General features: G+C 38.9%; 1 protein-coding gene across 13 annotated transcripts in view; it reads right to left on the bottom strand.

Moving 5' to 3' along the window:
* Positions 1-2,778: 2,778 nt before the first annotated feature.
* Positions 2,779-25,912, bottom strand: part of EMSY (EMSY, BRCA2 interacting transcriptional repressor) — a 44,508-nt gene continuing 21,374 nt past the window's right edge. For 4 of the 13 annotated variants that reach the window (XM_017731685.1, XM_017731689.1, XM_017731681.1 and 1 more), the window contains 13 exons: positions 25,823-25,912; positions 23,562-23,711; positions 21,640-21,813; positions 19,269-19,405; positions 17,610-17,783; positions 16,516-16,714; positions 15,090-15,254; positions 14,674-14,832; positions 12,933-12,992; positions 11,718-11,869; positions 9,730-10,293; positions 8,409-8,777; positions 2,779-6,827 (listed from right to left, as the gene is read on the bottom strand). In XM_017731685.1, the coding sequence (XP_017587174.1) occupies positions 6,633-6,827; positions 8,409-8,777; positions 9,730-10,293; positions 11,718-11,869; positions 12,933-12,992; positions 14,674-14,832; positions 15,090-15,254; positions 16,516-16,714; positions 17,610-17,783; positions 19,269-19,405; positions 21,640-21,813; positions 23,562-23,711; positions 25,823-25,912 (2,588 nt within the window). In that variant the 3' untranslated portion in view covers positions 2,779-6,632. The remainder of the gene's footprint in view (positions 6,828-8,408; positions 8,778-9,729; positions 10,294-11,717; positions 11,870-12,932; positions 12,993-14,673; positions 14,833-15,089; positions 15,255-16,515; positions 16,715-17,609; positions 17,784-19,268; positions 19,406-21,639; positions 21,814-23,561; positions 23,712-25,822) is intronic. The other 9 variants (XM_017731691.1, XM_017731693.1, XM_017731682.1 and 6 more) reach the window with 8 other exon arrangements.

The following is a 25,912-nucleotide window of genomic DNA, read 5'->3' as shown; positions in this document are numbered from 1 at the left end:
GGAAAAAACACTTCCAAGCATTCAAATCCTTCTCTGGACACCTTTTTAATATTAAGAAATACTAGAAAGTGACATCTGATTACAGTGTTTTGTTAGTATCCTGTGTCTCTGCAGTCCAGAAGTGGCAGGGAGAATTGAACAAGTTGAAGTCTGGAGAGGAAAACAAGTATCTCTATTTCTGGGAACACTGCAGCTACAACATTTTGTTCATGCTAAATTTGTGCTTCTTCCTTGTGGTTTGTTCTCATGCTGTTGTTAGCCTCTTCTCAGACCAATATAGTATTTCTATTTCACATCCAAAACAAACCAAGAGAAAAACCAGAAAACACAGCACATACTAGGAAAGAAGAAAAAAGAATGCGTGGGTGGCCACTGGAAAAAGTTGTTGAGTTTCCATTATGGTAGGTTTCCAAAAACCCAGCAGGACATGGTCCTGAGCAGTCTGACCCTGCTTTGAGCAAGAGGGTTGGACCAGATAATCTCCAGAGGCTCCTGCCAACCTCAGTGATGTGTGGGCACAAAGAACTATTCCCAGCTCCTTGCCGTATGCAGGTCTTGGGCAGCATCCTTAACAGCAAAAAAAAGCCTGTGCAAAGAGACTTCCAGAGCCTTTAGTTGGCCTCTGGTAGTGATGCCATGAAGATTTTTTTGCCTTTTCTTTTATACCCGTTGTACCTTTTTACAGCTTCTGTATTCTTAGTGCTTTTTGTCTACATTCTTGGACTTGTATGTTCAGCTAGGAGACTAAACATTTTAGAAGCTTCGTAGGTAGGGGTTAGTGTCCAGGGGTTGATGCCCCAGACACCAAGGTCCTCTGCAGAACACATTCTGTAAACTAAGATAGAACCATCCAGGGGAAGGTTCCTTGGGGTATGGGGCTCATTCAAGCCTCTCATTGGAGAATTGATAGATCTGCTAATTAGTAAGACCTATAATGTTATACTTGATCTTTTGGGGGTATGCATCAAGGTGTGCATTTCAGTGCATTCGACCTGGACGTGGTGCACCTAAGGATCCTTAAAATAAATACCAAGATAAAATCCCTTTTTCCCTTCTAAGAGTGTTTGACTCTTGATTTTAAGACCAGGAAAAGGTATCAGTAGAGCCTGACATGAAGGAAGTCCTGAAGTACTGGAGATCTATGAGCCTCTGGGACAGTTCTGACTATGAGCTGTGACAAGCTGGTTTTTTTTACCACATAAGACAATTTCTGAACAGTGTTTGCTCTAATGAGTAATAAATTAGGCTCTTACAAGTAAGGATTATCAAAGTTTTAGTAGAAGTGCCATCGAAAAGGATTCATGCTAGGTAGTTTGGGCATTCAAGTGACAGAATTAGATTATCTTGGTCCCTTTCTTCCAAGCCAAACCATTCTATGGAGTCTAAATCCCATAGGTAGTCCATGAGAAACTGGCTATTGTGCCTACCACTCTCTGAAGGGTTCAATGATAGCCCAAAAAGCCCATGGTCCTAATCATCCACTCACAGTTGGGTGATGAGAGTAGCTTTTCTAAATCCATTTAATAAAGGCAGTTACAGAAACCAGGATCACAGAAAATTTCAAAACTGCTAAAAAACTTAGGAGCTGGAAAGCTGATGAAAACACCAAAAATCCTTAACACCCCCCCCCCACCACCAAAAAAACCATACAAAAAAAACCACTAAAAAAAATTTAGCTTTCAAAAGAGGCCAAGGATTGAGCAAAACTAAAATCATAGGAAGTTTTGAGTAGGACCAGATCTGGAGTATTTGTTGGACATTTCTAACAGTCATCAGAGAATCGTAGAATGGTTTGAGATGGAAAGGACCTTATAAATCATCCTGTTTCAACCCTCTCCTGTGGGCAGTCCTGGGCTTCAAAAATGATTCAAGACCATTTGGTTACTCTTCAGTACACAGTGCTTAAAAACTTAATACCATTTCTGCACCAAATAATTCAAAGACTCTTTTCTCTAGAATTAATGAGCAAGTTCCCAGGTACGGATTTTCCTATTTTAACACTTCCGCAACTTTTCACCAAAGCACACTGAAAATACTCCCCCAACCCATCCAAGATGACCAAGCATCCCCACATGCCAGTCATAGCTCTATATGCCTCAAGGTACCACAAAATTCTCTTTTTTATTTTCACAGTTTAAATCCTTAGCATACCAATGCAACTCTCAATTCATTGCCAGTATCAGACATACGAGGCCACTAGATTTCAACCTGCAGCATCTGTGCTGGTTAGAGAGAAAGACTGCGTATGACAGAAAAGACTATACCATTGTCAATCCCAGTTAATTATCCTCCATCTTACTATTGATTTTTTAAAGTTTACTTTTCTTTTTTTTTTTACCTTCAGAGTGTTGAGGCACTGGCACAGGTTGCTCAGAGAAGCTGTGACTGCCCCATCCCTGGAAGTGTTCAAGGCCAGGCTGGATGGGGCTTGGAGTAACCTGGTCTAGTGGAAGGTGTCCCTGCCCATGGCTGGAGGGTTGAACTGGATGAGTTTTAAGGTTCGTTCCAACCCAAATCATTTGATGATGATACTCTGCCTCTATACCAGACTGAAATGCCCCAATGACAATTTCTTCTTGCAAAGGAACCCACAAACACTAAAAGTACTAAAAGTACTTCTTCCCTAACCTTCTCTTTGATAAGCTATGTTAAGCTCTAAATTTATCATAAGGTGTTTCTTTTCTACTGGAAGAAAATAGATTCAAAGATTCTCAGGACAGACTTTGAGTAGGGGAAAAACTCAGTCCCACAGTGTGGAAGAAAACCGTGCACAGGCTGTTAGCAAACATTCTTCATGGTTTACTTCAAAACTTAGGGAAAGGAGTCCAGCATAGACACACAAGTGCTAAACATACTTTTTTCCCAACACAGGCAAACCCCAAAGCAGTATTTTTCTAGTTCATTATCCTAAATTATGATCAGTCCTCTCTGGATTGAATGTTACCAAGCTGAAACCATCTGCCTTTGTGTGCCCCTGTGGAGATGCACAACCACCTTCACCTGTGAAATCCTTAGACTTCGGGAACTATTTTTACTTTAGAAACAAAAGCATTTAGTCTTAATTCAAGATTTTTGATTTTTTAAAAGGCTTCAGGTAGGTTTTTTTTGTTGTTGGGTTTTTTAAATCCCATTGATTTAGTCATGTGTTCTGTTCAAAGGGCCCTAAGGGCCCTTTTTCTATTTTGCCCTGAAATTTCAAAAGGTTGCTTTGTCAGTGGGAGAAGGACTGAGACTGAAAATACTTTCACCCCAATGGTTTAACCTTTCCAGACAACATGCAGTCCTCTGTGATTCTCTGCATCTTTAAAACACACATAAATTCCCCCTAGATTCAGTAATTCCTCTAACTTCAGTTCACTTTCTTAGCATCCTTTTTTGAAAATTCATGTGTTACTGCAGTGCCAGAGCACGTTCATTAAACTGCTGAATTCAAAGTGACTCATTAATGCCATTTCACTTGCTCTACAATTTATCCACAGCCTCCTGATAAGATACAAGCCTAGTGCCTGCTAATTCCCTGTACCAAAAATTAACACCACCATACCTACGCTTTCTTCTATTCCAAGGAGGGACATCAAATTAATTTCAGGAATGAAAATGCAGCTTATAAGGGAGATAGGATATGCAAATATTATCTTACATACGGATGTTTTATTTTTAGCAGTTTGCTGATATTTATGGGGCTGTGAGAAGTGGATACATGGCTGCAGATGGATGAAGTATCTCAAGGGCACGTAGGAAAAGCTGCACATCTGCCAGGCAGGACAAAAGAACAGGCAGTGATGCCTGGAGTTCATGCAAAGGAGAGAAGGCCAAATGCTCCAAGCACCTCGTCTTACTGTCATTATCAAAAATGATGTAAAAAAAAAAAATTAACATATCTGCCCTACATTTTAGGTCATCTTGTCTATTTCTTATTTAGAATATACACATAAAGGTATTCATATGGTGAAGTGCTGAAACAGACAAATTCAACAGAAGAATCTGAAGAAAAACAAGTTGAAATTTGGGAAAGCAGCAAGAGAAGTGTCAAGAATTAACACATTAATTACCAAAGTTCCTTCTTCTAAGTTTCTTACATCACCCCTAGACATCCCCACCATGTGCTTCAACTTGCCAACCTGAAATCAATCACTTCTCTAAGAAACATGTAAAACTTTCAGGTGTTTAACAATTTGCTGTCTTCAAAGAACTGTCAAATAGTCCACTGTAGTTGTCCATACCTTTGCTCCAGTCATCACTAGAGAGGCAAACAAGTCTTACATAAAACAGAATAAATCGGACCAGAACTCAATATAGTAAATGCATCAGGTGTTGAATTCACCTTAGGCCATTTCCTGGTATCTGTTTTTGGCTGGGGAAAGCATATACCTTCACCTAAAACTGAAACTGTAACTTAGGGCAATGTTCTTGGTCATAACTGCTTAAGAAAAATCTTGCTCTCTCTTATATTCTCTTGGCCTTCCCATCCTAGACATGCCAGGGACACTCAAAGCACTGCAAGAGCCCAGGTGACAATGAAAATTTGATACAAGCCAGAAGAACTGTGTGTGTCACCTGCTTTGGGCCTTTCACAGCTGGGTATGAAAATGCAGACCATTCCTTATGCTGACTTATGCAAAGCACAACAGACTGTTCACTGCCAATAACATCAGTATTAAGTCACTTTTTGTCATTTTGTAGTAATGTGGAACTTTCACAACTTAGGCAATAACTTGTTCGCTTTTGTTGATGCCTGTGATTTCATTAAAATAAGAGTAAAAACTCCTGAACAGTTATCAAAACCTGAACTACCTACAATGACATACTGGCAGGGTTATAATTTAACTAAAGAAAGAAATGTGAAATGTTTCATTTATAACATTATTCTCTTCAATCCCGAGCACTATGGACAGCAGAACCCAAACCAATACTTATTTCAATATAAAGGTAACAAAAATAATTTGTTTCATAACCCAGTATTCCAGTATTTGCATGTCAAATTTATCAGAACACTTCTCCACAATTATAAACTACATTATTTTGGAATTAATGCTGATGGAAAAAGAAAACAGAAGGAAAAGAGAAGTATATGAAGGTCCTAGTGACTTTTATAAGGTAATTGAGGTTAGAGAAAACCAAGAGCCCCCTCTAGGGGTTACTGCAAGTTCTAACATAGGTGGATACTCGGGACAGGTATTATAAATGGTTTTTAGGGCTTGTATTTTTTAGTTTGAGTTACTCCAACTGGATTTTAACCTTAACTACAATATCAACAGTAAAATGACAGCTTAAAAAAAAAAGACTGATGCAAAAAGCTGTATTAGACTTTGGATGAAATCTACTTACAGTAGTACTTCAGCACCAAAACGTGGGCAGTTAAGCTTATACATGTATGTACAATTAAATGATATGTCAAAGTCATAAAATGCTTAGTTATTTATAATGAAATCTATACAAAACAGTTAAAAACATGGTTTTATATACATTTTGGAAAAAAAAGTATTGTCTTGATCACCAGAATGCATTAAAACTGGTTCTCTTGTCCCATCTGAACCCAAACCGCTCTCTGTGACTTTTAACTATCACAAAACCCCAATGTATTGCTTCAACAAGCCAAGGCATAAGGCTAATTTTGGAAACCTACCACTGTATATCCATTTAAGCTTTTAAACTCCCCAAATGGTCAACTTTAAAAACAGCATGTAAGAGTAAAATAGAGATCTTTAAAAGTCTTAGCTCACTTGTAAATTCTCAAGTTCAACTTGGAAAGATGTTGAACTATTTATCCCCAATTTTGAAAAACTCATTAATAGCAAAAGATACCTCCTTCTTCCTGGTTTGTACTAGAATTACTAAAACTGCCTGTTTCACAGGAGCTTTTCCAACAACTTGTCTCACTTGAAATTTTATATTTAAATAATTAAACAAAGGTTAACTAGAGTAGGTGAGCATTTTGTGTGCTTATGGCACAAAGAAATGCCTCATCTACCATTACCTGACTTCTTGTAAAGCATGAAAACAAAACTCCACTAGCAAATCCACTTTGCTATGAGTTAGTGATTTATTTTGCTTATTTCCAAACATTCACCAACTTGAAAGAATTTTAAAAATATATAGTTTTAGGCTTCTGAAAAAAATTTTTAAGTGAGCATGAGTGCAAGAAAGCTAACCAATTCCAAAATTCCTGGGGCTTTTCCAGCACTGTCAGAGACATTTTTTCTCTCACATGCTATTTGAAAATAAAAATAGTTATTAAATGTTTTCTATTTTTTTTTTTTAATGGTGTTTCACTCAACAGCTAAAAAGACACAACAAAATAATGATCTCTTTTCAGGGAAAGCTGTTTCAGTATCTGGGCATGGGCTTCAATAGCACAAGCTGTAGAATTCATTGCAGATTCGTTTTTGAACAGGAGTACATTCCACTCTCACAGGTTTACTCAATCTCGGTAACTACATCTTCTTTTTTTTCCCCAAAACAATTTTTAAGATGCAGCTTTTGCAATACTGTCTTGTTAAAACACACTGATGCTTCAAGAGTCCAATGAACAATTCTAATAGGCAAAGTGCTCTAAGACATCACAACAGAAGGGCATCTTGGATACTCAAAATCCCAAGATACTTTAAAGTGCACTCCAGTGTCCCTAATCCTTAAGATTGCTCAGCAGAACTTTGAGAGGGGCTGGGCTCAGTGCCGTCCTCAGTGCTACTGTCCACATCTTGCTCCATTGCTGTCTCCTCATCATCGAGGCGCTGACTGGTGAAGTTGTTGAGCTCCAGGAGCCCACTGGGTTCCACCACCACATTGGAGCTGGAGTGACAAGGGATGGAATAGTGAGGGATAGTCTGAAAGAAAGAAAATATTAAGTTTAATGAACAATTTTGAAGGTAAAGGCATCTGTGCAAGCACAGGCATTAATGGAAAAGGGATTATTTTCCCTAACTAAAGCTTCAAAGCACCCTTTCACTGGACTGGGTTGTGAAAGGTAAAATTTGAATAATCTTGCTCTCCAGGCAGTGATGTTGGCTTTTGATCTTCCCTAAAGGTCTGTGACAGCATAACAGATGCCCATCCACCATTCTGCAAACCCAAAGCAGAGATAATATTTTCTTCAGCCTTATCTTTTTCAGACAAGACATGCCGATAAAAGAATAACCCGAGCTAGAATGACTCACAAGGACCATCAAGTCCAACTCCTGGCCTTGCACAGGACAACCCCAAGAATCCCACCAGGTGTCTGAGGGCATTGTCCAAGCACTCTGGAAGGACTATGTTTTTTGTATACAACAGAGTACAAGGCCTGGCCCTGCTCAGAGCTGCAACTCAGAGGCTGAGGAAACACAATAGCTATTTATTTCTAAGATGATGATGATGATTATTGTTATTGTGGATTTTTGCTTGTACTTTCATAGATTAGAAGCTAAATCTGTGACTATACAACTGAAATTCTGGGCAGTATTTGACTTTTGAAACAACTCATAGCATGCCACAATGATAAATATTACAAATTCTCAAAATATACAAGTTTGAAGCAAAACAGAAATCTACCTTTGTCTATTTAAGGAGGACTAAATATGAATACAAAACTGGTAATTTCTCCAAAAGAAAAGTTAGCCCCAGTAAAGACTTCACAAAGTAGCATGAAAATTTGAAACCTCTGTACACAAATTGTTTCCTGCATCAGAAGCACTTTCACTGTAACACAAGTATGATACATATTAAAACAATTTCAATCCACACTACCATTTGTGTGAACGTATGCCATGCCAACTTGTCTACAAAGACTCACATAAGACCACTTGGAAGACTTAACTATCTCCTCAATTGACATTCTGACAATTTATTACAACATACACCCTCATATTTAAGGCAGCAGAATCAATGAAAATATCAAGCATAGCAGTTAGGCAATGATTCAAAGCATTTAGGCTAAAGATCAATAGTAATTTTATCTCAGAAGTGGTAAGTCTGATCCTATGTGAAGTTAAAAAGCTTTTTTTCTGATTTCAGACCTTATTTGCTGAACTTTTCCAGAAAGCACAACCCTAATATGTCATTAATTTTACACTTAGAAGCAACTTTAATAGAGTATATAAAAGATTCTAGAACATAATTCCATACTAAGTGTTGAAGCAGTTTTAAGCATTTCAAATGAAAATAACTTTGTAAAATGAGATGAGCCTGGTTGTTTTCTCAACAGAAGAAGGAAGACACTGAGGGCAGAGTGAATGATACAGTACTAGAGAAACCTGAGCCCAATTAAGAAGAATTACACTTCAAGGTAGCAATCAATTGCAAGATTAGAGCAGAAACAGAACCAAAACCTGGGGAATAAACCTACAAGTACTCGAACATCAGTGACTATCATCACATCAGATGTGTTTGCTCTGCTCAATCTTTGCCTTATTTGCTCTGTCTTCTCTTACCTGGACAACAATTTCTGATGAGCTTTCTTCAGCTTTCTTTTGTGATATATTCTGAATGTGTATAAACTGGTTTGTTGCAGGTATTCCTTGTGCATCGAGTTTCCTCTCTGTTAAAGTAGGACCAACAGCAGGAGGACTTGAGCTGGATTCTGCATGTGTCTGTTGCTGGGGGATGGAAGGTGCCGTCATCCCTACTGCAGCCACCCTCGGGCCCTGGGTACAAGGTGACGACTCTGCTTCACTAGCAGGTTTACTAGTGGACGTGGCCTTGTTTGGGGGATCCACTATCGTATGTTCTATGTTTGCATCAATCTGAGCTTCCACCATAGACACTCTCAATATATCTGCTACTGCTGTCTCCGTGGATGCCTGCATGGGAAATAGGCTAGTAACCAGCAATGCCAGTTTGGGCACAGAACTGCCACCTGCTGCCTTTGAAACAGAAGGAGCCTCATGCCCCTCAAAAGTTATCTCTGTGTTGCACCTGAAAATCAAATTTTTGTTGTGCATATTACAGTTAATATTTTTTAAATTGAAATCCTAATCAATATTTCCAAGGACAGAATGGCACAAACAACATACTTGCTTTTAGGAAGACAATTGAAACTCAGTGTTTTAACAAAGGAATTAGCAATGATAGGGCAACTGTTAATTGAAGCCTGGGGAAAAGCAGCTTTTTAGGCTGCTATATAAGGATTGTAGCAGTATAATACCACAGCAGCCTAATTTTCCTTTGGGATTTACAGCCCCATGGGGTGTTTGCTGGTTTTCACATCTATTCCTACAAGGGCCAAAAAAATTTTACTTTTCTGGAGTTACTTAAAATACATTTTTTTTTCCATGTTCCTCAGTCTCTACCTTTTTCCCTCCCAAGGAAAATCAAATTACTCCTGTACATGAAAGCCATATAACTTCAGGAAGATATGAACTACAAAGGAAGAGGAACAATGGAGAGCCTTAGGAGACTGCAGTGTATTCATGTTTTTTTCTACAGAAATAAAAAGTGCTATGGGAATGGAAATTAACAATGTGTTGTATCTAAAAATTAAAAGAAAATAACTAGGGACAAATTCCATGCACCAGTAGTGGCTGAAATTAATAAAAACTGTCCAACAAAACAAGTTTGTGAGCTCTATGGATTTTTCCCCTATAACATGTGCTTCTCTCTCCTAGTGTCAACCTTCTGATGGGGTAATCACTACCAGCGGAATGAGGGATTCTCTCTTGCCAGGACAAAACACTGCTACAGCGACAGGGTCAGTGTTTAATTTTTTTCCTTGAACAGCGACGTGTATTTTGCATGCTATCAATATTCCGTTACCTGGCTTGCTGGCTGTTTCTCTGAAGAGGCAGGTAGCTGCATTTGACTCTGGGGGGGCTGGGGTTGCACGTAGATTTTTTGTGCCGTTGGTGCCTGTTGCAGTTTGGGCAGCTGCTGCGTGGTTTTTACTGCAAGCACCTGTACTACAGTTTGCTGTGGCTGTGCCACTAAGGTAGGGAGTTGCCTTTCTTTGGCCATCATATGGTGTGGGGGGTGCTGTGCATCTGGTTTGGTCTGTGCTTGCTCTTGCTGCAGGGGGGTTAGCTTTTGATGCCTTATGGAAAGTTGGGGCATTTGTGGGAGTTTGTGCTGGATTTGATCAGCCTGTAGGTGGATTGTCTGCTTCTGCTTAGTCTGGAAACACTGCAGAGTTTTCACTTGCAGTTGAGTCTGTTCCAGCTGCGGCTGACTCAGTTTTTGCTGTTTTTGTGCCTGCGATTGTGTCAGGGCAGATCTGTAGAACAGGCCAGTCTGAGGATCTAAGGTGTCCATCTCTTCCACTTCTCCTTCCTCAGTTCCAAGTTGTTCACTGTGTTTGGTAAATGCAGTATGACTGCTTAAGGCCTTAAGAAGAAGAATTTAGAGCAAGTTAGTAAAGAGAAATATAAGAATACACAATCTAGAAATAATTTTTCGTGTTTCAAATGGACTACTTTAACTTTTTTTACATTACAGACTCCCAATTCATGTATAAAAAGATACTCTTACATGGATATTTCACAATATATATGCAATTAAGAGCTATTAGTATCATGTTAAACTGTGGTACATCTCTATGTGAGAACATGAACTCCACAACTAACCCTCCGTGGGATTATGTAGATCTTGCTTGTGTCAGACTGAGGCTCAAAGCTTCCTAAGGTTGCCTGGCAGTTGGATATGAAGCAGCAGGAAGTAGCAGGTGGTTGAGCCAGTAGCTCCTCATTAAAGCCAGAGTCTCTCTGCACAATGAATTTCTATTCTGCCTCTTGAAAGCCTAGTCATCTTCTCTATGGTTTCTTCTGCAGGGGCCCACATAACTACAGGGTGTCCTATTTCAGCAGAGATCCTCTCTTTTCCTTCCTTTCTAAAAATTGTATTGCAATTTTTCTTGGGCATTACACAAACATTTGACTTTTTGAGGGAACAAGCAATCTATGCTTCGTAAACCAAAATGTATAAATGTAGTGACAGTGTTAGCAAGATGAAGCAGCCTAGTCCCACACCTGTGAAAATATACTGCCTGATTTGCGTTTATAACTCTAACACAGTGCTGTTCTGGACTGCAGCTGAAGCTCCTCAAGTTGAAGCACTGCAGAATTGAGCACGTCCTGATCAAAGTCATTCAAGTGGCTTCAGCAAGATTTGACCAGAAGCTGCACTGTTTGTTTGAAGTGTTTGGGATCCCCACAGTACTGATCTAAATGTGATCTGAGTTTTTGATTCAGAGAAGTTTTCCTATTCACAAACTAAAGCCCTCAAATGGAAAAGACACTGTGTGCTCTGTGTACTGACCAGATTCCATTTCAGCCCTCTTCCCCCTACACTACCAACATAACCTAAAGGGCTCAGGCTGCTGCAGTACTACAACCACCCTCTCCATCGGAACACAATCATAGAATGGTTTGGGTTGGATAAGATCTAAAGGAATATCTAGTCCAACACCCCTGTCATGGGCAGGGACACCTTCCACTAGACCAGGTTGCTCCAAGTCCCATCCAACCTGGCCCTGAACACTTCCAGGGTTGCAGCATCCACAACTTCCCTAGGCAACCCATGCCAGTGCCTCACTACCCCTCCAGTAAAGGATTTATTTCTAATATTTAATCTAAACCTCCTCTCCTTTGGCTTATGGCTATTGAAGCGATATTAAAATCATTAATTTGCCTGAACACTGAACATTTTTGGTGGCAGCACCATGATACATACATTCAGAACAAGCCCCGGTCCTATGTAATTTGTAAGACCTACTGCTGTTTATAGACTGCTGGGCAAAGAAAGGATCCAACCTGCTGCATGATATGGGTAATGGCACCGGTGGAGGATGCAGGAATAGATTTCACCACAACAGAAGTCTGCGTTGCTGTCTGCGACTGAGCCACGTGCTGCAGCAGAGTCCTCTGGGGCTGAGATGACTGGTGGGGCTGGGACCGATGACTGACTGAAAGTAAAGAGGTCAGTGACACTTCTCCAGAACTAACTGCAGGAACTTCACCTGTTTGCTTTGCAGTTAAGCTTCAACTGAAAGCATACATGAGTGAAAAAGATCTCAGTATGAAAAATGTCTTTCACTGTGCACTAGCATTAACCTTAATGAGTAGATCTATTCTGAGAAACCTCTTAAAAGTAGCAACTCAGGGGTTTTGCTTTTGTCTGTTTCCTAAGTAACCACATTTGGTCCAAACCTCCTCTGGCCACCCTTTCCCAATACACCAATTCTGCAAGCAGAGTTTATACTTGATGTTCAGCTGGGTTCTTTATATAGCACCAGAATATTGCTGTAGAACACAAGTTATTCTGTGGTTTTTACACTGTTAAAACCACCTCCGCAATTGACAGCAGTTAAGAACAGCAAGCCTTGCTCACCAGATTTCTACCACTGATAAACGGCACACAATACTCCCCAGAGCATAGGCTAAATTTGAAAGATTAGCACAAAAAAAATGTTTGGGTACTATTAAATCAAGTGAAGCTGATCAGAAATTATAGATTAAAAAATGGAGACCTTGTCATGGGTCTTTGTCACTTCTGAGAACAGATCTAGCTTGAGTTACAGAGCTATAGTGAGAGACCTGTAATTAAACAATGAACCGACAGAAAAGTCATGCGCTGCTGAGAAAAAAACCCCACAAAACCATTCTATATTGCAGTCACTGATAAGATATGAATCCAAATTACTTTATACCTATCCATAATAATATGCAAATATTTGTGTAACCTAATTTCTTAGTTACAAAATATTTAATCACTTGCATCTTCTTGAAGGAGAACAAGCAAAGTTTAATCTCAGTTGTAACATAACTTAAAATTAAGAATTTTCTAGTGACCTTCCTGAATGTTTAAAGAAAAGTCAAATTTTGAATTAATATGGTAATTTTACTTTCTCACTCCAAGAAAGTTGGTTTATTTCAATACTGGCCTGCATGCTGTGCCAGATTTATCCTGGCTATCTCCCAACAACTCCTACACAATTGAAAACGTAATTTAAAAATAAAGTTTCTAACCTATATGGTTGTGTAGATATTCTTCCGAATGTGAACCAATACAGTGTTGTCTTCCGGAGTCTGCAGACAGATAAAAAATGGTGACACTAAGATGTGTGAATTGCTCCCTTCATCTCATGAGGAAGCACACGCTGAATCCCAGTTCCCAAATACCTAATCCTCTGGTCTAGGCCCATGCAGGACATTTCACAACAGACTATAGATTCTTTACGATCTTACGACTGAATTTTTAGCAGAAAATATAGCTATGTGGGCTACTGATAAATTCAGAGGAGAACAAATTAAACCAAAAAGAAACTCAATTACTTGCATTACCTGGCAATGTTCAGAGAAACTGGGGGAAGGGACAAAAATCTAAGTGCAAAATAACCACTTTAATGCTGTAGCAGAATCTGCTGCTGCCAACACACAAAAGCCTGCACTTCTCTGGTAGATTCCCACATTTCAAATCAATGTTTACAGGAATCCTAATATTTAAAATAGTATCTCCATATTGCCAGGAAATTTTTAGCCTTTGTACTTTGTATGGCTTCTAAGCTGCAGAAAAGTACTGAAGTCTACAAAGACACTGACTAATTTTCCATCCTCCCTGCAAAAGGCCCTGTTGTACACCAACTTCTCAGCAAGACCCATCAAAAACTGGAACCTTGGAGAGAAGGTCAATGCACGGTATCTGTGTCAGTGAAGATAACTGGACTGCTAATTGGAAAGCAGTTTAACACCATTTATTATACTTTGGAGTTTGTTTTAAAAGAGATCCAAGGGAGCGAACATTCAAAATTGAAGCTAGATACAGTAAGTGCTGTTTAAAGGAGTAATAGTAACATCCCCCCAGCTCCAATTTCACACAACTTAGGCCATTTAAGGGATGGGAGCAAAGGGAGGAGGTATAGAACAAAATGAAAATACCAGATCAGACATTTAGCACTAAAACCACTGGAGCTACAGATATGTACTAATACAGTCTAATACAGTTAGTTTTATTTCTCTTTTCCAATGTAGACTTTCAACACTCCTTCATTTTCCAAATAATATAGAGACTAATAATGTGGCTTTAAGAAATTAAAATAGAAAACAGGTAATCTGATCTTTTCATGTATGTATGGGAAGTGGCTCACATCGAGTGTTCTGAGATAGTAGGGAACATTGGAGAGACAAGAGAAAGGACTTACACAAAATGCATGTCCAAATAGGAGGAGTCAAGAATTTAAAGAGATTAATTTGAGTAACCTATTTATTTTAAAAGTGCAAATGTATTAGTTCAAAGCTTTCTAGCAAATTAAGAAACTGGGGCTACATTAGCATGCTTAATGCATACCTGGCTTTAACTCAGGACTAAATGGATTTTAACAAATTCAATGTCTGATTCCTTTCAGTATGTACAAAAACTAGGCTACAGTTCCTGTAGCTTCATTTTCTACTTTTTCTTTACTGGACATTTTCCTTCAAGGGTAGTGGGACAGTCTGTCTTCTACATCCAGGGAAAGGAAAATCTGCTCAAGTGGGACATCCTGAAGCAACCACCCTTTGTTTCAGTTAGAAACATTTTCCCCTAGGCCCCAGCAAAACAGATGCAATCTCTGTCCCTTGCACAGGGTCTCAGGAGTGGAAGACAAGACTAATTTCCTCTAAAGAAAATTTCAGCAAAAACATAAAAGTGAAACCTATTGTAAGAAAACTCCAAAATTAAGTCCTCAGACTTCAACTGCAAAGCCACCCTCACACTACCTTAGCCACTTACCAGTTGTGATATATTCAGCCACTAGTTCTGACTCTACAACAGCGATTGAAGGACTTTCTGGAGAATGCCTCTTTTCTTGAGTCATCTGGATTGGGACAGCCATTTGGCTCAAGTCAATGGTAGGCTGCCTTGGCTTTGATTCCAACTTTTCCTTGACTGCTTTAGAAGAAAAGCATAAAATCAACCTCTAATACATAAACCTTCATAATAAAATAAGCCTACAATATAAATGCACCAGCTTAAATAAATATAGTTAACACTATAGAATAGATGCAAACAAGCATACAGGATAAAAAGGAAGGAATCAAGTTGATTCAAGATAGGTGCTTTTCAATTGCAAAACTTAACTACAACAGGCTTTTTAAGCAAAAAGTAACCTCTAGAGTTATCCTAAACAATCTCATGGGTTTTCAGACCTGTTGTCTGCTGAAGTTCCAGCAAAGCTTTTATCGTGGAAGTAGCTGACTGAGATTCATTGGATACATCCTGGTAAATTATTGTAGGGCTTGTGTCCACAGCAATTTCATGTTCTGACCAATCTTGACTTCTTGAAGCAATCACATGGACTACAGGCTGAGAATCTGTTTGCAGAAAAAAAAAAGGCACATCATAGAATCACAGAATGGTCTGGGTTGGAAGAAACCTTAAAGCTCATCTCGTTCCACCCCCCTGCCACAGGCAAGGACACTTCCACTAGCCCAGATTGTTCCAAGCCCTGTCTGACCTGGCCTGGGACACTTTCAGGGACGGGGCAGCCACAGCTTCTCTGGGCAACCAGTGCCAGTTCAAGTCATCATAGAACCATTTTGGGTTGGAGGGCTCTTGTCCAACTTCTTGCTTTAAAGCAGGGTGATAGTTCAAAATTATACCAAATTACGCATTACTTACTAGTTTTGAACATTGCCAAGGATGCATACTCTCATTCAGCAACACTTTAGTTTCTATCTCAATTGATTCTTGAAGTAAAAGGCTGTTGATGTTATGAACAGTTTCCAGCAAAAAACCGAAAAGTTCTGTATCTTATTTTTTTTGTAAAAGATTTTGTTTGAAAAATCAAAGTTCAGCAGCTTGGATTGAACTTTTTTCCCCCAGGTTTCAGCAGTTTGGGTGATCAGCATGTGTTCAGCATTCTGAACTAACAGCACATAAATTTTGGTAAGTTGGTTGAATCTTCAGAACTTTTTTAAAACTTAAATGGCCATATAGATCAACAGTTACAAAATTATACAGAAAAGGTACAAAGGTTTCACTGAGACATTTGCTTTTATTTGCTGTAGTGATACATATCATGATCACTCCCAAACACAGGTTGGATGTTGTTTATGCCCTACTATTTATGCTCCTCCTAGACACAAAGAGCTGCTTTGGCTTGAAGCCAGGGCAGAATTCCCATCAGGACTGCATGTCTGATATATGTCCTGATGCACATACACGTGTCTACAAAAGGACCAAGATTTGTGTTGACAGCTTTCAGCCATGCAGCAGAGAGATGCTTCAATACACTCTGTAAAGACAGTGGCAGAGCATGGACTGCCAAAATAACCTCCAAAACTTGCTACCCTGCCTACCTCTGGCAGACTCTCCAGGAAGAGGGAACAGGTTGCATTTTAACAGCAAGTTGGAGCCCAGCAAGACATCTTTATCATCACTTTTCAGGAGAAATGAAAGCATATAGTAAGTAGCTCAAAAGAAAGAAAAATATAAAAGTAAGGGAACAATGGCACTTCACTGCAAACAGATGGGGTGAAACCTGTGCTAAAAGGAGACACACAGAGCTCTCTGGAGCCAGCTGGCATTCTTGGAAGACAGTCTACTCATACATTATGTGACACCAAGACAGACCTTGAGAGCTCTGGGAAGACTCTGTAGAAGAAGAGCTACTGTCAGTGTAGGTTTGTGGTTCTTCTTTCACTTCTGGGAGAGAAGAATTTCCTGTCTCTGCTACCCTTGATGCCTGCTGTAACGTTTCAGTCACCAGCTGTCTGGTTTGTTCACTCACAACTGTTGCTTGAAATGTCACTGGCTTTGGTTTTATGAGGACCTAATTAGAAAGGTAAATTTTGTTTAAAGTAAAAGCACTCAAGAAAACACATCTGAGCAATCAGAGTACAGGGTGCCACTCAGATCTATTTACACCACCTATAACATATTAATATTTTACTTTAAAAGTCTACCTCTAAATTCAGCAACTTTGATTATTAAACCACAAAGCCCAAGTAAGTGGCAATGCACAATAATGTACTTCTCACTCAGTTATTTGAAGTACTTAACACAACAAACCACTAAACAGTGATTTTTCAGGACTAGATAAAACTAGTGTGATAAGACAAAGCTATGCAAGTGAGCTGGAACATGTACTGCACTGATAAGGACAAGCACGTCCACAATAAATACAGTCTTGAACAATCAAAACACACAAAATGTTACATGTGATAAAAGTTCTTTAAAATAGTAAGTGCAGCCAGAGAAAAAGCTGAAACTGAAAGCATCCAGAAATAAGCCAGGTTCTCTGTACCCAGCCCCACCAACTACACAAGGTTGCAGGGACAGCCTGAACAGGTATTAAGCAGAAAATAAACTTCAGTAAAACCTCAGATGTGATGGATGACCTATGTCCAGACTCTGCATCTTTATTTCTCATGGTCTAACCATTAGCTGTAAGATGTAAACAAGTATCTGGAGCCATGGCCAGACAGTTTCAGCTACAGAAAAAGCTTAATAAATCCTTTTGGCTTGCTCTAGGCCTCCAGAAAAAGCTAACAAGTGCAAATACTGTGCTTGAGAAATCAGAATTGAGGCCACCTCATTACACTAAGTCTCATTCCCCACAGATATATACTAAACCTGGAACAAATGAGGAAATACATTGAAAAATTATTTACTTCCCATTAAAATTTAGGGGTACATTCCAAGACAGAAAGGGGTCCTCACTGTACCTGTGTTTTCCCTTGCTGACCATAAACAATTTTAGTTGGGATGATTTTGGTGGCTGGCTGGACCGTGGACCCTATTCCTTTTGGCTGTGTAACAATCATTTTTGTGATGGGTCTTGTGGCAGTGATGATAGCAGGTTTTGCTCCTGCTGGCACTGCCTGAATAGTTTTCTCCCCCTGTAGAGAAGTCAAAGTTTACAGGTTAACTTAATGAAATTGTTCAGTGAGACCCAATTCTCTAAAAAAATACAGTTATATGTGAGTGTGTGTACCATGAAATAAATCTCCCGCTACAACTACGTTTATTGGATACAAAATACATTAGAAGACCAAGAACAAAAGAACCTATGGTTGTGAATGAAAAAAGCTACCAAAATCCACTTTCCATTACCTTACCTTTTGAGCAGCTCTGAAGGGGTGAATAAAAAGAAGAAACTAAAAGACATGAAGTTTTTCAAACTGGAACTTTGTCCAAATCCTTCACAAATGTTTTTTAAGACCACCAATTTCTATTAACACTAACTTTGGCAAGACATCTACAAAGCTTGAACTGAGATTCTAAAAAGAAATTATTTAAATATAGATTTTCATATTGTCTTCAGGACCAATACATTAATTATGTATGGACTTCTTTTAAACTAAAAGTTCACTTCAACAAAAAATGCAGATTCACAGCTGTTTCACAGGAATCATTTGACTGTGGAATAGTGTTTACAGATGACTAGACTCCCGATAGCTTAAGAAGAGCAAAGGCATTGAGCATGTTTTTTTAAGCTCTGCACAGTAACAAACCAAGTGAGTAACAACATTAGTAGCCAGTTCCTACCAACATCCATGAAATAGCTGGAAAGCCCCCAAAGCACACTTGTTTCAAAAATACCATCCCATTCTGGTAGCTACTATTGTGTAACATCATAAGATTTCCACTTGTCTGCAAATACACCTTTAATTCTAAAACTAGGAAAGTTCAAGACCTAAAACAAAAATCATAAAAGATTTTAAAAACCCCCTCGGTGGTTCTGCTACTCAAGCAGCCTTTTAAATTTTACAGGACTGTGACATTAAATCTCACAGTTTTATCTAGGAACATTGATCATTTTTATTTACTAGTACTTCCAGGTAAGCTCAGCTGATGCTGGAAACTTGATTTTATTCTTAGGTATACCTCAGGTTATAAAAAAAAAAAAAATTCACCACTATACAATAGTCAGGGCACAGGATGTCACAATGTTACACACCACATAAATTTAAAGTGGTTCCCCTACTGTGAAAACAGAGTTTATTTCTGCCCTTTATACCCAAAAGACAAATGGTTGGAGACGCAAGTTATTAACACAGGACCCTGGTTCTCACTGGAGCAAACAGGTTAAGATTCTAGTTATTTTCATCTCCTTAATTGCTTCAGGAATACAAAATCATTATCCATGGGAAAAAAGCACATTCAAAAGTTTCTATTTTCCTTTAACTTTGAAAAAACATCCCCAGTTTGCTTTAAGCATGGAATTATATTCTGCAAACCACAGTCACTTTTCAAACATCCCTGACATTAAGGCATGCTGGATCTGTTAAGGAGCTCATGCACAGTTTGCTTTTAATCAAGCCTTTAGCAGAATGAATGCTTGCCACTTGGGTCTTCATTTGAGACTTGAAATGATTACTTACCCCAGCATTCAACAGTGTTGTGACAACATTTTTGCCTGGAAGCCCTTGAATTGTAGTTCCTTTTCCAGTAGTTTTTTGCACAACAATCACATTGGGTTTCGATGTCATTGGAATTGTAGTGATTTTGGTTGTAGTTCCTAAATTTTTGTTGGAAAAGAAATAATGTGCAGTTTATCACATTTTATGTATTTCCTTTCACCATAGAAGTTGGTGAGCTATAGAGGAATCATTGTATTTAAATCTGACAGCACATCAAGAAACCAGCAGCATCTGGAATCGGAATTTATGTCACCTAAATCAACATGGAATGACTAGATGCCAACTCGACAAATCTTTCACCTACAGTAAAAACAGGTGTGCCTAGGGGAACATAATATATTCTGTATTAGGACAGGCAACCCCTTCTCACAAGTTACAAAGCAGACTAACACAGCTTTCTCAGGCAAACATGTAGAACTTTTCAAAGGCTGGAGTTAGGCTGGGGTAAGCACATAACTAATACTAAACTCAAGATCTGATTTGCACAGACAATCTCTTCTACGGATGACCTCTGTAGAAGAATCTACGTACCAAGGATGTATCTCCAGTCAAGAGAAACACCAGCTCTTTCTGTTCTAATGTAAGTGATGAGTAGTGGATTTAAAGAAGGAAAAAAGAAAAACATGCTATTGTTTCACAACCAGTCCACAAAAGTTAAGTTTAGAAGTGTGGGGTGCTTTTTTTGTTTTTGAAGAGCTGTCTTGGCTATTTCTGTTCCTATGTTGGTGTTTAATTAGTTCCATTCCCTGTATCAGGTTTTTAATTACCTGCAGTGACAGTTAATTCTGGTCAGCCTTCCACAGTATACAGAAGTTACATACACTGGAATCAGTCATCAATGCTATCAGACTGCCACTGCAGTAGCTACTCAGACAGCTTTTTATCAACGATTTCTCCTTTCTCCAGAGGAAAGCACCATTCAGTCACAACAGAGCTGCAAACCCAAAGATTTCCTTTACTACTTTCTACCCATCAGTCATACCTGTAGATACTTCGCAAAGTATTTCAGATTAAAATTTCTACTAATTCTAGGAAAGGGAAGACATGCTGAGACAGGATTATGATTTATTTAATCCTACTGACTTCAGCGGCATCTAAAGACTGCTCCCTTAGCAAAAACAATTAAGCAAACAAAAAGAAAAAAGCAGGCATGCTTTCCAAACTTGTGTTCTTTCAGGACAATCATTATTATCCTCGTCAGGATCACCCACAGGTTTCTCCACATTAGCTGCTGCTCAGAAGAATACTTCCACCTGTGTATAATTCATTAGAAGACCTAAAAGTTGTCTTAACAATTCATCATACCCACAACAGGCTAAAAAAAGTTACTTATTGCCAAAGAAGATGCTGTATCATCACTAAATATAATTTTGTAGAAATCAAAAACTGCTCTACTAGATTACAGCCCAAGAGTACATTTACTTGATAGCTTGTGCAGCACCTTCAGGTGACTGGAGCTGGCTGGTGCCACATCAGGTCTTTGCTAAACAAAGTCTAAGTCCCAAACATATACTAAGAAATTGTTAGTGGTAAGTGTGCTTGGTCCCGGTCCTAAAGAGACTCTATCTTTAGAGATGATAGAACCACTGAATATTTTGGGTTGGAAGGGACCTTGAAGCTCAGCCAGTTCCACTCCCTGTCAAGGGCTGGGACACCTTCCACTAGATCTGGTTGCTCCAAGCACCATCCAACCTGGCCTTGAACACCTCTGGGGGTGGGGCAGCCACAGCTGCCCTGGGCAACCTGTACCAGTACAAAACCAGCAGGGAGAATGAGGGCTGGTCAGCAGACTAACAAAGATAAGCAGCAGGGTCTGCATAAAGCTGGGAGGGGAAGCTTAAGGCAGAACACGGGCTAAAGGAAAGACAGGCTGCCAATGATAAAATATCAAAGTAAGGTGGAGACTGCATAGCTGAATCTAACATATACAGGCCATTTTTATTCTGGTTCTTTGGACATGCAGTGGAACAGAGAAGGGCAGCATTGGGATTATAAAATGCTTTAAAACGGGGGCCAATAGTGTTTTCTAATCTTTCTGCCCTCCATACAATGTACTAGTTCCCCACCTCACATTTCTCCTTCCTCGCAGTTTTCCTTCACATTTGCTGTTTCCTTCTTAAACATAAGAACTACCACAATCCTTAAGAACACTTCACCTTCAAACTTCTACTATCTTCTTCTTCATGCTCAGCTATTTTTCTTCTGAATTTTCCAATAAAGGTCCTAATAACTATTTGAGCATGTAACACACAGAAAAGCCCTGAACAATTAAAGAAAGCCCAAAGTTACTTTTAAAATAGAAGTCTTAACATCAAAGTACTCATATGCCTACCAGAAACAATATTACTGCTGATGATCTTCCCTCCTAGAGTAGCCAGTGATTTTGGTACTACGGTAATGATGCTACCACTTGTAGTTTTCACGTAAGTAGCAGCCCCTGGAGTTCCAGCCATCCGAGCCCCCAGAGAAGGACTCACTGTTGGCCGTGTATATGTTGCTTGAGTTCCTGTTTTAAAGAGAGAAAAAAAAAGTTCACTGTTACAACACAATCCTCTACTAATATTTGTGAGAAAATATGTTAGTTTAGGAATAAAGTGACAGATCTATTCAAAGATATCCCACACTGCAATCTATTACCACCCTTTACAATTTTTCTAGTAATTTCTAAATCCACAGAGCAATATTCAAGTATATACAAAATTTAAATTAATATAACAGTCTTCTGAGTATTTTAACAAATGTTCCATGACTGCCTTATTTTAATTAATGTCCTTGTGCATAAGATCGTAATTTTCAATAGATGTGCAGATTCTGCGTGTAGGTTTGCCTCTTGCTCCCTTAGATGCCCCAGAGTCAGCCATCTGATGACACAACCAGAACTCATCCCTTCCTCTCATAAATGACACTTCTCCTATATGACCGATTGTTTATAAAGAGAACCACTAATGACTGGTCTAAATAACACCCTTAGAGAAAAATATAATTTACAATGATGATGCAATTTTATGGACTTAGCATACAGTGGCACAAAAGAAACCTCTAAACATAGTATAAATGCTGTTTTTTCAGAAGCAGTCCTTTTCTGGATGGAAAGAGAACTGAGTCCACAAAAGAAAATTGCTCAAAAATAGTAACAGCTACACAAACACTGGAATTCCATTCTGCTTGTACTGCTGCCGCTAGTGCCCTTAATTGCTAAAGATCACAGAGCAAAGCAGCTTGTTTTGTCCAGAAAGGTGCGTTCACATCCAAGAGAACACAATACAGATTTTACCAACTAAATGAACTGCAAAACTTCTGGGTTTTTTTCATGTACTCAAGAATTTATCTGTGGAGTACTTTAAAAGTTATAAACAGAATATTTACCATTTTACCATTAGTTTATGCTAAGGACAAGAGGAGATGGCCTCAAATTGTGCCAGGGGAGGTACAGGTAGGATATTATGAAAAAATTGCTCATGGGAAAGGTGGTCAGGCATTGAAACAAGCTGCCTGGGAAAGTGGTGGAATCACCATCCCTGGAAGCATTCAAAAGCTGTATGGATGTGGCACTTGGACAAGGTTTTTAGTGGTGAACATGGTGGTGCTGGGTTAACAGTCAGACTTGTGTACAAATTAGGTGCAATTTGTAAAGTAACAATTTTATGGTTCTAATATTCCCAGCCCATCCTAAAAAAAAAAAAATCAGGAAATAAAGAGTTTTCTGAAAACCATGATAAAGCTACCTTTTAAGTTTTCCTCATCCAAGTTTATAATCTGAACAGTCTGCATTATTATCTATTACAAACACAAATACAATTAGATGCCCAGAAAAACACTGGGAGCTTAAATTTCAATTTACTGGTCTTTTTATAAATTCACTGCAGGACTATGAGCAAGTCACATGTCTTCTGAAGTCCATCTATGCAAAATAGGAATGGTGCTGACCTGTCTGCTTGAGTTAAATCAGTAAAAATCATGTAATATAAGGTGCTACAGAAGTGCAAAGTATCTGTATAGGTTGCAAGCAAACTTCCTTTAAATAAACCCAATGGGGAAAGAACAATGATATTTTTGTGAAACAATTCAAACAGAGGAACAGAAGAGCACGCAGTGCAAAAATCCTGATCTATAATAAGTAACAGGATTGTGAATGTGCCATTGTGCCCACTGTTCGAAAGAGATAAGTGCTTTTTTATTAACCCTAAGAAACCATGTTTGATCACCTGTATGTCTGGGTTTACCCTCCCTTCCCTTCTCAGAGGCGTAACTTACCAGTGGGAGTAGTGACCAGTTTAGTTGTCATGATAGTCCCATTACTGCTAACCACCATAATGGGTGAATTGCTACTGCTGGGCAAGGTCGCTGTAACTGGTTTGGGAAGGATTTTACTGGGCTGCACCTGTTGAGTGATTATTTTAACACCTAGGAAAGGAGAAAGGTCACTGTTAAAATACAGGCACGATAAGTTACCTTCTGAAATGCTTTCTCAGACCAAGGCCTAGTGGGCAAGTAGCTCCACAAGGCTTCAATTCTGAGCCCATGTATTCTTGATCATGAAAAAAATTATTTAATTTTTGACTTTGTTTTTTTTTTTTCTCTTAGTTTTGGTTGGGTTTTTTGTTTGTTTTGCAAATACCAAGAAAGTCATCATCTTTGCCTTTCATGTGCCTGTTTAAATTCCTAGCTATTTCCACTGTCCATTCCATCACTGATTTGTTGATGTCATTTTTAACTTTTCCTGGTCCATGATACAAGAAACCATAGTGTTTCCCAGGAGGCAACAGGTTACAATCAAGACTGAATTGGTTCATACACCATGAACCATCTAGAAGCAAAGTAATTCTTCATCAATTCAGTCTGTAAATCCTAATGTGTCTTAATTAGCCTAGACAAATTTCATCACCCTGAATAAATTTAAAACATTTCTGCACAAGGAGTATTAGTGACTGTAAGGAAGCAACTGTGACACTGGCTAGGGAAGGTTACTTTAAGTAAACTGCTCTCTTTCCCCTTGATTTACTGGTTATCTTAAAGCCACAAAGAAATTTGGCTTAAGCTATGAAAAGAATCAGCAAGAATGAAGGATGAGGGCACCTTAGTACTGCCAGGATTCTGCTCCCTCTCTCTCCATTTTGTGTTGGGGAATGGGACCTCTGTGAGATTCACTTCTCAGTTGCAAACCAGCAGATTCCCAACATCTGTTCAAAAGGAGATCCAGGAGATGTGCATCCAGGAGATACGCAACAGATATTATCTGTTCCATGAGGTAAATGCACTGCACTGTGGTGGCCAAATGCCATGGAACACACAGCCTGGATGAATCCCATCTAAGTGAAGCACCTAATTTGTACACAAGTATTTCTAGGTGAAAAATTTTGTCCACTTGAGATGTGGAACGTCCTCCAGAGAAGTTTTCTTCTCTCTACACTGAATATAAAAGCAGTACCGAGCAAGTAAGCTTCAAACTGAAAGAGAAATTGAAGTCTCTGCATCATCCAGACACTGGATGAAAAGTCACCATGAAAACTGATTCACATCTTCCAGAAAGAATTGGTATCAGATGGTATTTCCAAAGAAACTTTTAACTAAAAAGCACATTGAGCCTAAATCCATTGTAGAAGACAATGAAATGAAGCTCATATTGATACTGTTCAGTGGCTGGAAGCCTTTTTTACATCTTAATTAGTAGCTATTACTTTTCTTAAGCAGTGATCCTATAATCCAAAAGGTAGTTTTATCAAAGGACAGGAGTAGGGCTGTTTATTTTTTCATTCCATGGTCTACTTTAATTCCTTGATCTAAATAGTACGATATAAAATAATAATTTTACTGACAGGATTAAAATACTAATTTTATATTAATATACATAAAAGTACTATTATACTTTGCACTTTTATAGCACGTCTTTGAGAACTGGATAACTTTGCAAGCTTTATTTCTTACTACTTCTTGCTGAGATAAGAACTGTGTGCTACAGCAGAGAAAAGCCAAGAAAGAACAATTACATGACTTGCCCAAAGTCAGCTGAATTAATCAATGTTACAAAAAGAATCCAGTCCAACTTCCAGATCTAACTGTATTTGTTTTGACATGTACCTCAAAAGTATGTTTTGATTTCTGGACCAAAGAAAATAATTAAAACATGGAGTAACTTCTTTTTCCCGATGATACAGTTGAACAATTCTGGGATCTTCAGAAAACCGGTGTGTTTCAGGTTACCAATCACATTACTTTTGCAGTTATTTACATACCTCTCAACCTCTAAGATAAAACATATATACCTAGAGCAAGGTCTGTAATACCAGAACAAAACAAGAAAAGTGAAACAACCAAATTCTTTAATTACTGTTACTTGAAAACATTAAAACATCCTTCACTATCTACTTATATTCATGTTTAAAGCCAAATCCTGCACTCAAGAAATCATGCCTTCATGACCACTCCCCCATGCACATTTTGGGACAGAATTCTGCCCTACTTTCCTGAGTTACAGTCAGACCTCACCAATGTGACCCAAGAAAAACTCCAACTACCTGATTCCTGTTTGATCTGAATGGTGGGCTTGATGCCAGCTGGCAGCTGAGACTGCTGTGGCTGCTGCTGGGCTACAGAACATGGCACCA

Source organism: Corvus brachyrhynchos, unplaced genomic scaffold, assembly GCF_000691975.1.
Source record: "Corvus brachyrhynchos isolate BGI_N302 unplaced genomic scaffold, ASM69197v1 scaffold3, whole genome shotgun sequence".
Classification (NCBI taxonomy): Eukaryota; Metazoa; Chordata; class Aves; order Passeriformes; family Corvidae; genus Corvus; species Corvus brachyrhynchos.
The sequence above is the reverse complement of the archived record's forward strand: the minus strand, read 5'-3'. Positions and strand labels throughout refer to the sequence as shown.